Source organism: Oncorhynchus mykiss, chromosome 2 (genome assembly GCF_013265735.2).
Source record: "Oncorhynchus mykiss isolate Arlee chromosome 2, USDA_OmykA_1.1, whole genome shotgun sequence".
Classification (NCBI taxonomy): Eukaryota; Metazoa; Chordata; class Actinopteri; order Salmoniformes; family Salmonidae; genus Oncorhynchus; species Oncorhynchus mykiss.
This window is the reverse complement of record NC_048566.1, coordinates 61,183,836-61,196,958: the sequence shown is the minus strand read 5'-3', so window position 1 is coordinate 61,196,958 and position 13,123 is coordinate 61,183,836. Positions and strand designations below refer to the sequence as shown.

Below are 13,123 nucleotides of genomic sequence, written 5' to 3'. Positions count from 1 at the left end.
GAAATGGCTATTCCAAATGGACAACAACCCCAAGCATACTTCCAAAATTGTGGCAAAATGGCAACAAGGACAACAAAGTCAAGGTATTGGAGTGGTCATCACAAAGCCCTGACCTCAATCCTATAGAAAATTTGTTGGCAGAACTGAAAAGGCGTGTGTGTGCAAGGAGGCCAACAAACCTGACTCAGTAACACCAGCTCTGTCAGGAGGAATGGGCCAAATTTCACCCAACTTATTGTGGGAAGCTTGTGGAAGGCTACCTGAAACATTTGACCCAAGATAAATAATTTAAAGGCTATGCTACCAAATACTAATTGAGTCTATGTAAACTTCTCACCCCCTGGGAATGTGATGAAAGAAATATAAGCTTAAATAAATAATTCTCTCTACTATTATTCTGACATTTCACATTCTTAAAATAAAGTGGTGATCCTAACTGACCTAAAACAGGGAATTTTTACTAGGATTAAACATCAGGAATGGTGAAAAACTGAGTTTAAATGTATTTGGCTACGGTGTATGTAAACTCCCAACATACAACTTACATTGTACGTACATCATTGGAGGCTGCTGAAGGGAGGACGGCTCATAATGATGTCTAGAATGGCATCAAACACATAGAAACCATGTCTTTGATAGCATTCCGCTTCAGCCATGACCACGAGCCCCCCCCAGTTAAGGTGCCACCAACCTGTGATAAACATGCACAATGACCTGCATGTCATTGTGTCAGTAAGGGGAAAACACTGCATGAAACCTTTTACTCTTCAGTTAATGGAGACACACACACTCCCTTCCTCACAACACTCTCAGTCTCCCTGACTCTCATCAACACACACGCAAGCTGCATTTAAGTAGCACCAGAAATAGATTTTTACATTAGGCCTATAGGAATCCTATCTTTTCAAGCACATCTCACAAGTAGCAGACCATTTCCCTTTCTTCCTGTGCCAGTCAAATGTGCCTTAACCTACTGTCAATTTACCAGGTTGTTAGCTGTCTCGGTAACGACTGAACAACACCAATAATTAGCGACCCAGGATTAGTTTAAAAACGGCCCTGCGACATGGTTTGTGAAATTTATATTGAATGTGCCCGAATCCAGATAGAAAGGAAAAAGGCACCTCTTTTTTTTTAACCGTTTCGACTAGAGACGAGACGTTTCCTCTGCTGTGAAGCTGCAGAGTTGAGGCGAGACGTTTCCTCTGCTGTGAAGCTGCAGAGTTGAGGCGAGACGTTTCCTCTGCTGTGAAGCTGCAGAGTTGAGGCGAGACGTTTCCTCTGCTGTGAAGCTGCAGAGTTGAGGCGAGACGTTTCCTCTGCTGTGAAGCTGCGGACTAGAGCATGTGAGCGGAGTTGAGCGGTTGGAAATCTAACTAACACCCATCTATTTGTGTGACTACCTGGACCTACCAATTGGTTTGAAGTATTGAAACCAAACCATATGCACTTGAATTATAAGTATTTGAATAAACATGAAAAGGTGAATGTAAGAAGCAAACATCATTTCAGATAGGCTACATGTCATATTAAGCAGCATATAACACACTAAATGGGTCAGGAGACAGACAGGGAGCCTAAGAAGGAACAACAAATGTATTATTTAGGCTATATTACTTCAAGGCTATAGCCTACAAAGAAATGCATTTGTGAGTGCGACCCAATAGGCTGGTAGGGATATAAAGCGCTCAGCATTTAAATAACATTTAATTGGCTTCAGTCTCATGCGATGGTGCCTGGAGAGCCGGCCAGCAGCGGAGAATATCCTCTCCTTACTTGCAGAGCCACTGGGGATGCAGAACACCCGTTTGGCCACTCTTGCCAGGCTGGTTAGAGATACAGAGTTGTTTTATTTTTTTTCTGTAGGTAGGCCCAAAGGATTTTAGGCAATGACACACTTAGTTATCTACCCACCTCGTTCCTTTCATTTAGCATGTGCACATAGTAAGTACACCATCATGCTTTGGAGATAGGTGTCTTTTCAGATTCCACAATGATTCTTTAGTTACATCACTGCACTCCCTCTCTCGCTCTTGGTCCTCATCTTTGTAAGTCACCTTGATTTAGCACCTGTTTCTTTCTGAAAATATTTAGTGACCTCCATGACAGTAGCTAAAGCAAGGGGCTATAGCAGCACACAAGTAGACTACAAAGGCATGCTGGGCCGGGCATGCCCTGAGCTCCTGAAGTGAGTTCTACTGGAGGCCGACACTCCATCCTTTTGGGAATCTCGCTGCATGCTCCGGTGAAATTGGGCGCGTTCCGCTCCAACTTCGCTCTGCTCACAGACTAGTCTGTGTTCTTGGTTATAACAGGCGATGAAATAACCATGTATCCACATTGCTCGCTTTGCAAGCTGCTCCAATGTAACACATGTACAAATCTAACAGAAGAGTCTTCAGGGTCTGGGTCTGCATCCCCGCTCACCATCACGGCTAAATGATGTTTAACAAAACTGATGGAGGAATAGATGAGCATGAAGAGCAGGCTGAGAGAAGCAGGTGAGTGAGGGCTGGTAGGGGATGCAGAGAGAAGCAGGTGAGTGAGGGCTGGTAGGGGATGCAGAGAGAAGCAGGTGAGTGAGGGCTGGTAGGGGATGCAGAGAGAAGCAGGTGAGGTGAGGGCTGGTAGGGGATGCTGAGAGAAGCAGGTGAGTGAGGGCTGGTAGGGAATGCAGAGAGAAGCAGGTGAGTGAGGACTGGTAGGGGATGCAGAGAGAAGCAGGTGAGTGAGGACTGGTAGGGGATGCAGAGAGAAGCAGGTGAGTGAGGGCTGGTAGGGAATGCAGAGAGAAGCAGGTGAGTGAGGGCTGGTAGGGAATGCAGAGAGAAGCAGGTGAGTGAGGACTGGTAGGGGATGCAGAGAGAAGCAGGTGAGTGAGGACTGGTAGGGGATGCAGAGAGAAGCAGGTGAGTGAGGGCTGGTAGGGGATGCAGAGAGAAGCAGGTGAGTGAGGGCTGGTAGGGGATGCAGCTGGCTGATTTACAGCTGCCCCACGTGATATGCGCATGAAAGTAAAAGGGATGTTATTAGAGAGCTGTGCATACCGGAGACTAGTGGCTGTTGCTGAAATTCAACAGACTTTATACACATTTTATAACAGGTGCCAGCAGGTTCTTTAGATCGGTAGGGCTGAAAAAGTATCATATGAAACAGTACTACGGTATTTAAAAATGTTGGTATCATTAAGTTTTTTGTATGGGGATATTACTTCGTTACTGGTATACCGTGCAACACTACAGTGGATGCTTACCCTCCTATGGTCTAGCATTGAACTCATACAATTTCACATCGAAACCTCTCTACTTTTCCATAATTTGATTGACACCCACACCTGCTCCCCTCTGTCCCTCCCAGGTGGCCCCGGCCGAAGGATTCTCAGACCTGGCCATGCAGGTGATGACCTCACCCTCCAAGAACTACATCCTGGCTATGATTGGCCTGGGCGTGTGCGTTCTCTTTCTGTTCGGCCTGCTGTGCGGCCGCATCACCAAGCGAGTAATGCAGGAGCAGAAGAACAGGTAGAGAGGGGGGCCTCAGAGGGTCCCAACAGCAAAAAAATACCTGGACAGGGCCCTCCCTCAGCATAGCCCCAACTGCCCCCACCTCAGCCTGACTCCATGTACAAACCATCTTCCCCTACCTTCTCTCCCCCTCTTTTACCCCCCAAGCCTCCACGTCACTCCCTGAGACTGGGCTCTGTGGGGGAGCCATTCAAGCTTCCCTGTCATCATTGCTATGTCGTCGGAGGGCCACTTTGGGGCCTGGCCTACATTACCCAAACTCCCCTATGGTGGTTGGTCTCCCAGTTTCACTGGTGTGAGAGCCCACATGCCCCAACTGTGAGACCGACACATAACCCCTCCAACCCCACTCCAGTGTCCAGTGTACTGATGAAAGCCAAGTCTTCACGTTATGTTCTACAGGAGACGTCTAGAAGGACGATGCCGCCACCTTTAGTCCTCTATCGCTCCACTGCTAACCAGCTAACGCTAACAGACCTGTACTGCCGGGGTAGGCCAGCCTGCAAGGCCATAAGCATTATTTTTTGATTTGGATTCTGCTTTTGGTTTCTTTTGCAGTGTTTTATTTTTTTTTCTGCCTCATTTAGATGCAATATTTATTTTTCTTTTAAGAAATGTTGCATTTGTGGGGGGTTGTGGGTCAGAAGGGGAGGTGGGTTCTCAGTAAGCATGAAGAGTTATTATGTGAGAAAGAACCTCTCCTTACTTACGGCCTGCCTTGGAGGCTTTCAATGATTTCAGTACTGATACTATTAGCGTGTGCGTGTGTGTGTGTGTGTGTTTGTCTGAGGGTCTGACAGTTGTGAAAGAGGAGTAATAACGCTGTTTTTCTATTATATTTTTGTTCTTCTGAGAGGACGTGGTGGTTGACAGACTTCAGGTTGCCGATGGGTATTAGAGTCACTGATTTGCCATGGGACTGCCAGGTGTGGCGTTGAACTGTCCTCCACTGACTGAGCCTCATGGGAGAGGAGTCCTGTAGCCTACAGTGTATTATATCAGTCTTACACTCCTTAAAGCTGATGATAATTATATTGATTACTCTATTTGTGATTATGCTGATAGACCTGGCAGTGTATCATAGCTCCAGTGGCAAAGGATGCCTGCTTAGATAGTACAGTCTGAAGCGGTACTCCAGGCACTCCATGCTTGGCCGGTGGTAGGGGTTAGCATGATGCTAACTTAGTGGGTGGAAATGGTAGAGAAGCGGTCTGCATCAAACAGACTGGCGTTCACACACATTTCTCTCAAGGTACTCCGTTAGCAGTGAGCATTTGACAGAGAGCTGGTTCTAATTTGTCCTGAGTGGACACAACACTGACGGATGCAGAAAGATAAGTCTCCTTTTGAAAACTGTCTTCTAACAAGTGTCTCATCTGGTTTTCAAGTAGTGAAACCTGTAGGGTAGCAGGTTTAAACCATTGGGTATTGGTATTGAAGAATGGTTGGTGGTACAAAGGGCCAAGAAGAATGGGAAGAGAAGAAAAAAAAAAGAGAAAAAAAGATACAATACAGATTAATGCTGAGAGATGTGAAGAGTTTGTTTGAAAGGATACTGGAACAGTTGCACATTTTTCTGTTATTCTATATATATATATATATACCAATACCCATATATATATTTATATATATATTGATATTGTTTGCTCATAGCCTTATTTATTTGTTTACTAATGGTCAAAGTTGGTGAGTCCTTTTTTGATTTGATTGTTCTCTTGTTGCCTTTTTCTTCATTGCCTGTGAAGTACCCTGTTGTTAGACCAGGTTAAGAGTAGCCACAGCCTTTCACCTTACCTTTGAGCGAAGCCTGTTAGCTGAGGCTAGGTTAAGGGAAGCGGGTGGTGCTGGGGACGAGTTTGGGGGAGGGGCTGGATGTTGTCACTCCAGGAGTGTCTTGGCTCGGTTTTAGTTACTGAACTCTAAAGTACTTGTTCAGGTGGGATCTAAACTTTAACCAATCCAAACAGAGGAAAGCCCTCTCAAGGAGGAGTTCAAACACGTTCTCATGATGATTCAACAATCGCTTTCTCAAAACAAACTGTCATGCCATGTAAATGAGTCTGTAGAGTTTTCCCCTCATTGCTACTATGTCATTGCCTTGTTCTTGAATTGGTGTGAGCTGTGAGCGCTTCCCTCCTTGCTTGTAAAAACAATTGATAAATGTAATTTAAATGGCCTCCGCTGTAACCATGCAAAAGGTAGATTTGTCAATGTGTGCCTACTCTGAAAATCCCAGATGGGGATCCCCCACATACATTAATATATATATATCACACACACACACACACTAGAAGCCGCTAGCCTACTCTTAACTCCCCTTCAAACTGAGCAGAGGTGTGTGTACATGCGCCCCTCAAAGCTGTCACACGCCAGACTTGGGAAAGGGAAACACTCCAACAAAGACACCTAGTTTGGGAGAACTTTATTTTTTTTTTATACCAGCGCTCCTGTCTCAAGACAGCATTGAATTCTGTTGAGTAGTTCAATCTATCAATACTTACTGTTAATTTAGTCTGTCAAAAGCTTTCATCCAGTCAAAATTAAATTACTATAACAATGACTATAACATATGATTAAGATTATGATGATAAAATATGTTTTGTAATTATGTTCTTGTGTATAAATGTATGGAGGTCCTTTTGCTTTCATCTCTGATTATGCCATGTCACAGAATAACAGTGCATTTCCCTGGTTTTAAGTTCTGTCCTATACCGATGAAGTTGGACAATTTGTTAATAAAGTCTGCCGGTTTTTATAATGTTGTCCACTGTTTTGTAGGCACAGGACTGACAGGAGTCAGGACAGGAGGGAGGTTATAGGGCTGGCCAGTCTCCCAAAAGAACACTAACCTACATTACCACTCAGATTAGGTTCCAAACAAGGAAGGATCTGTGTTCATTCCAGCCCGTCGCACACAAATCCTCTAGTCTATGGCTACGAGAAGCCAGGTTTGATAAACAATTCTGAAGCACACCCAGTGCTCTGTGGGCCTGACTATACTAGACTTGGCCATTCAAGGTAGCTAACTACATTCAGGATGAATACCAAGAATGCCAGAGGTGGTCTCAGGCCATGAGGCGGCTAGGTAGACTAGTGGTTAGGATTATTGGGCCAGTAACCAAAACATTGCTGCTTCGAATAAGAGCGTCTGCTGAATTGCTCAAATGTTTAAATATGATTAGGGAATTACATGTCTGTAGGGAACACGCTTCTTTGCTTTGTGCTCTACTCGTCTGCTTGCATGTGGTTAACCCTTCATGTGTCCAACCTCAACCTGCTCCAGTAGTCCGAGTTGGATAATACAGCTCCCAATAAAATCATTTCTACAAAGAAGGGCCTTATGCAGAATACACAGACATAAATTATGTCCCATTCCCCATGTAGACTAGCCTCGTGACCATCTGAAGTACTGACCTGTGACATTCTGGATATATGTGTGTGTGTATGTATGTACACGCATGTAGGAGTTATTTCCAGCTGCTTCCAGTCATGGTCAGATGGATGGGTAGATGACCGTGTGGAGGCCAGAGACTGGGACCGATCCTGTGTTTGCTGTCTGACACTGGAGTGTTACATTTTTTCCAGCCTAGTTCAAAACCACCCCACTCTGCCTTCCTCTGCATACATGGGTGGATGGATAGGTAGTTTACACTCTGTAAGGATCAGGTGCACCGTATAGGACTTTTTTAGATATTGTAGTTTGAGTGTTCTTTGGATGGTGGATGGAGACATTTGCCAGTTGCTGGGAGTTAAGAAAACCAGGACCAGCCCCTATCATCTGCAATGTGATGGGATGGTGGAACGTTTTAATTGAACGCTCATCGATCAGCTGGCCAAGACAGCCCCAATACCCTTGTGAGTGGGACAAGTGTCTCATCCATGTAGCCCTGGCATACAATATGATGTTTGATTACATGCACATTGAAGCATTGCATGCTCTATTGGTAAATGGATCCATTTTTATTCTATGAACTATTCAGGAAATGTCCAATAAACCAAAATGGTAACAACTGAGAAATGAAGGTACAGTACATATAGTTTGAAGAGGACCTGCAATCACAAATACCTTACACAAAACCGAACATGTACAAAACATTTAATATAGACCACTAAAATACTGAAATTCTTAATACATTTCTCATGTATATGCATTATAGCTGATGTGGTGGTCTGCCTTTGATATTAGAGCTACAGATTCCATAGCCCAAAGAAACACATTGTATTCCCCACTGAAATTAAACACACCGAACCATTCTGGTTTACTCATACAAATACCTAAAATTCTCCAAGGTGATAACAAGGGAGCAGCCTAAAGCCTGAGGAATGTTTATCCAGTTCCTCCAGTTCCACACCTGACAGTGCTCTCTCATCACCCCCTCCTCCTCCCTTCTTCCTTTCCATCACTCTAGAAACCGTAGGGGGAGACGAAAAGGGTGACCTTGGTGAGGTAGCGTCCCAGCAGGGCTTGTCTCTCCAGCTCGCTCATCTCTACCTCTGCCTCCAGTGTAGCTGGGCCCTGCAGAGGGCTCACCAGGAGCAGGGTGCCCGTCTGCCTGCCAGAGCGCTGCATGCTAAAGTGGCTGCGGCCGCGACTCCCCAGCAGGCCGAAGCGCAGCGTGTCACCCAGCACACGGGCCGCAGACACCCGGAAGAGCACCCTTGGTGTGGACATGTTGGAGACCACGGGCATGAAGTGGAAGGAGACGGAGTTGGGAGCCTGGGTGCAGGCCTTGTCCCCCACCACACACGGGTTCCTCTCACACCGCCTGGGACAGGGACAGAGGAGGGTTCTTCTTGTTTCACCCAGTAAATATAACTGAGAAATACATCCAAACTCACCACCTCAAACCATTGTAATAATGTTGTTTTCTATTGTATATCTGTCTTGATTGTAGTAGTTATTTGTATGAGCAATAAAAAAATAATTGTCTAGAGCAAGGGGTAATTTGGGTGAATGAGGTTATGTGAGCCAAATGATGGGTGGAGCTGCACTGTGGTGACAATGAAATGAAAACGTTTTTCTCTCTCCACAGAAACAGCTAAATTGTATGTTTGTTTTAAAATGATTGAGAGTGTAGAGGAATCTCCTCCTCCATCGAATCAGTGCAGTCTCTTAGTGCAAAACCATAACATGATTTGGTTAAAACAGGAAGCATAGTGACACCAGATCGGATAGAAGTGGTGTTTTTGTTACAGCTGTTACTCACATGGGAGAGGTCTTGATGTACGTGGCGTTTGTGATGCGAGGACACTCCACTTGCACACACTGGAACCCCCCGTACGTATTCACACACACCTGGTCCAGGGTGCAGTTGTGAAGTCTGCTCTCACACTCGTCAATATCTATCCAGAGGTGAAGGGGGGAGAAAAGAAACACAAGTAACCAAGACTGGTCCCCACTGAGCCCACGACACATCTCCAAAGCTTCAGTTTTACTGGAAAGACATTGTCATATAATGCAGAGTTACCAATAGTTCCCATTGCAGTTACGAAGCAACAAAGGCCATGGACACTAGTAGAGCTCAATATCAGAGGTTGTATCAAAATACAATCTCCCTGTAACAACCACTGGCTAAGGCCAGGGTACTGTGGTAGCGCTTATTGGTGGAATGGTCTGGTCTGTGGTCCTGACCTTTGCAGCTGCGGTTGTCTCTGGCCAGGTTGTAGCCGCTAGGGCACACACAGTGGTAGCTGCCAGGGGTGTTGATACAGGTGTGCATACACAGGCGCCCAGGCTGTGCCAGCGGAAACAGCTGACACTCATCCATGTCTGAAACACAGTTCCTCAATATATCACTGATATACAGTGAACAAAAATATAAACACAGCATGTAAAGTTTTGGTTTCATGAGCTGAAATAAAAGATCTCAAAATTATTTTTTTCTCTCAAATGCACAAATTAGTTTACGTCACTGTTAAAAAACATTTCTTCTTTGCCTAGATAATCCATCCACCTGACAGGTGTGGCATATCACAAAGCTGATTAAACAGCATGATCATTACACAGGTGCACCTTGTGCTGGGGGACAATAAAAGGCCACTAATTTGTGCAGTTTTGTCACACAACATAATGCCACAGATGTTTCAAGTTTCGAGGGAGCGTGCAATTGGCATGTTGACTGCAGGAATGTCCACCAGAGCTGTTGCCAGAGAATGTAATGTTAATTTCTCTACCAAAAGCCGCCTTCAACGTTGTTTTAGAGAATTTGGCATGTAGTCCAACCGGCCCCACAACCACAGACCACGTGCATGGCGTTGTGTGGGCGAGCGGTTTGCTGATGTCAACGTTGTGAACAGAGAGCCCCATGGTGGCGGTGGGGTTATGGTATGGGCAGACATATGCTATGGACAACAAACACAATTGTATTTTATCGATGGCAATTTGAATGCACAGGGATAACGTAACAAGATCCTGAGGCCCATTGTCGTGCCATTCATCCGCCGTCATCACCTAATGTTTCAGCATGATAATGCATGACCCAATGTCGCAAGGATCTGTACACAATTCTTGGAAACTGAAAATGTCCCAGTTCTTCCATGGACCTGCATACTCACCAGACATGTCACCCATTGGGCATGGGATGCTCTGGATTGACGTGTTCCAGTTCCCGCCAATATCTAGAAACTTCGCACCGCTATTAAAGAGGACTGGGACAACATTGCACAGGCCACAATAAACAGCCTGGTCAACTCTATGTGAAGGAGATGTGTCGCGCTGCATGAGGCAAATGGTGGTCACACCAGATACGGACTGTTTTTTTGGATCCAAGCTCCTACCTTTTAATTAAGGTATCTGTAATCAACAGTATTCCCAGTCATGTGAAATCCATAGATTAGGGCCTAATGAATTTATTTCAATTAACTGATTTCTTTATATGAACTGTAACTCAGTAAACTCTTTGGAATTGTTGCATGTTGTGTTTATATTTTTGGTCAGCATATATAGAAAAAACTCCAGGCTACGTATTTTTTAAGCTCTGATGTATTGGGTCCACTTCCAAAATCACAACTGTACACTGACTGCACTCCTATATAAAATCCCATGACAGACAGCTCTAAGATTGTCTGGTTCTAAGAACCGATTGATTCTTAAAAGTGAAACACATGAATTAAAGGAGCCCTTGGTAAGGTTTGGCCGTAGGTAAGGTTCGGCCGTTCTGACCTGTGCAGATGTCGCTGTCGCGGCCGCTTATGGTGAAGCCTGCATCACAGATGCAGTGGGAGGAGCCCTGGAACTGGGTGCAGCGGGATGGACGAACGAAGGCCGAGAGGGGGGCAGAGGACGTAGAGATGGAGGAGGATGAGGGGGAGGGGGAGGAGGAGGAGAAGTAGGACGGCGTGGGAAGGGCGGCGGGGATGTTGCTCACAGTGTTTAAGACTGGGGAACAAAAAGGGACCATAAATATTACACCACTAAGCAGAGCAAGTAAGAGCAATGAGACAAAGTCTACACGTTACAGTACAGTATTAAACAAGGGGCTCCCCATTCATACACAGAGATAGTACTCCAGTAGTGTTGAATATTACCTACAGTAATAAATGACGCACCATATCATAGTAGAATAATACAATGGTATCATTCTAGGCACGGAGGGAGCAGAGACACAGACAGAAGTGGGCTCTGACTCACCCCTGCATGTGGGCTGCTGGCCGCTCCACTTCAGAGACGCCAGACACACTCTGGTCTGGGGCCCTAGCAGCTCATAACCTGCCTTACACACAAAGTGCACCTCGTGGCCCACACCAAACACCCTCCCCAGTCTCCTGCCGTAAGCCAGACTCTCAGGCTTAGGACAGGTGGCTGGACAGGGAGAGGGAGAGACGCACAGTACAAACAGTAAGACAATCATGACACTTTCAGACGGACAAGCACGAGACAAGACATTGGCAATGGTAAGTCCAGTAACTGTCAAAGCGCTAGTGCAAAACTATACAGTATATACAGTATATATTATAAAAGAGAAAAAACATCCATGTGCAAATGGCAAGCTATGCAGTCACTGTATCTCACCGTTGTGCGCCTTGGTGGTGTGTTTGACGGTACTGCTGTTCATTAGGGCATTCAGTCTCTTCCTCAGGGAGCGAAGGCTCTGCTGGTAGGAGGCCTCCTGGGCTGACAGCAACTTCTCCACCTGGTGCAGAGAGCTCTGCAGCTCCTGCCTCGACGCGCAGTCCTGTGGAGGGCACAGCAAGGTCCAGATCATTCAGTAGACAGCCACAATTTTAAGATTTCAGTTGTGGGGGGAATTGGCCCTAAATGCTTTGGGTGAGTGAATGAAAGATTAAATGAGTTTACTGTGGAGTAACACTGTAGTGGGTTTCAATGACTCAAATCAACATGACAAGAGATACCTACCTACCCAGGTTAGTACATTATTCATTACAGATCAGCGGTAGGAGACATATTACTAAAAACCCGAAGGACTATGTCAATAGCTTTCCTTGCACATTCTTGGGGAAAGTGGATATTTTATGTCAAATGTGCTTTATTTCAAGTGCAAACTATAGACAGTCATGTTTGGCTCCATTCAATGGGAAACACCCACTGAGGTATCACCAGTGTGTGGCTGCTCACTTCACACAAACAAAATAAAAATGCATACGTAGTATTTACTGTAACAGGAGTAAAAGGTGTTAGTTCCACAGGTGAGGTTTTCAGTGTCAGAGCTCCTTGTGAAATGTTTTGCACCAATTACTGAAGTCCCACCTGTGTGAAAATGTCGTGTGTCAGGAATTAGAGATCGACCACAAACAGTCTCCAATTTCTCCAAATGTGTAAGGAACACTTTCTAGTGGCTCTGCCTCAACTTAGATAGCTTTTTCAAACACAATTACACTGTTAAGACTATAATTACAGCCCTGTGCATTGATATAAGAGAATATGAAAGAGCAAACGTGATCCTGGAGGTCAGTCTTTTTTTATTGGCACAATTTGCCAGCTCCTAGGTGTCAGAATGCCATGGACATCTTGTTTATGCAGCTGGATAAATGCTCAACTGAATAGAATCCATTCACTTCACCATAGATGCCTTTTGGTAATACAACGTCACAACATCACTACAATATGGATTTAGTATCAGTAGGGCAATAGTTGTGCATGTCTTTGCATTACAATTAATCGTTTATTTTTGATTTTTTTTTAAGCAGCAAGCATTTAAATAAAGTGGTAATTTTAAAAATCGAAGCAATATTCCATTAAAAAGCAATCAGTCAAGAGAAACAAAACCAGAGCAATAGTTGTTGGCTAGAACACGTGTTGTACTCACCTGGCCATGGGCAACGTAGAGATGATGCAAACCCCAAATCACCATAACAACACTAAACTGATTCATCATCATGGGGGGAAAAAAATCCTCTTCACACTTTCACCTGGATTCTTGGTCAATAACAAAATAAACCAATTAAAATAAGTTACCTTAATATAGCCTACAGTTTTTAGTTGTTTAAATATAATAGCCTACAAATATAAATGAATGCTCTTTCAATTACAAGAGTAAGACTCATTCAAACATGACAGCGATCTGAACAGTAAACACAGCAAACATTTCTCCTCTACTTTTTTTAGAGAGCAGATGCCACATTTCTCCCCGCCCAGTTGG

The 13,123-nt window shown here is 44.8% G+C and overlaps 2 protein-coding genes across 3 annotated transcripts in view; one reads left to right on the top strand and one right to left on the bottom strand.

Annotated features, from left to right (window-relative positions):
- The window catches only part of LOC110493154 (Golgi apparatus protein 1), a 41,925-nt gene extending 35,646 nt beyond the window's left edge, over positions 1-6,279 (top strand). For both annotated transcript variants that reach the window (XM_036952324.1, XM_036952330.1), the window contains one exon: positions 3,358-6,279. In XM_036952324.1, the coding sequence (XP_036808219.1) occupies positions 3,358-3,525 (168 nt within the window). In that variant the 3' untranslated portion in view covers positions 3,526-6,279. The remainder of the gene's footprint in view (positions 1-3,357) is intronic.
- On the bottom strand, positions 5,110-13,116 carry LOC110493175 (fibulin-7). Its single transcript, XM_021567465.2, has 7 exons — positions 12,791-13,116; positions 11,536-11,698; positions 11,155-11,325; positions 10,687-10,902; positions 9,157-9,294; positions 8,732-8,867; positions 5,110-8,290 (listed from the first exon to the last, which is right to left on the bottom strand). The coding sequence occupies exons 1-7, from the start codon at positions 12,860-12,862 to the stop codon at positions 7,930-7,932; spliced, it is 1,257 nt and encodes a 418-aa protein (XP_021423140.2). The 5' UTR covers positions 12,863-13,116; the 3' UTR covers positions 5,110-7,929.
- Positions 13,117-13,123: the final 7 nt, after the last annotated feature.

Coding starts and splice junctions, on each gene's coding strand:
- LOC110493175 (XM_021567465.2), bottom strand. CDS start 12,862: ATGATGATGAATCAGTTTAGTGTTGTTATGGTGATTTGGGGTTTGCAT. Junction 11,699..12,790: donor TCTACGTTGCCCATGGCCAG/GTGAGTACAACA, acceptor TGCCCTCCACAG/GACTGCGCGTCGAGGCAGGA. Junction 8,291..8,731: donor TACATCAAGACCTCTCCCAT/GTGAGTAACAGC, acceptor TCCCTGTCCCAG/GCGGTGTGAGAGGAACCCGT.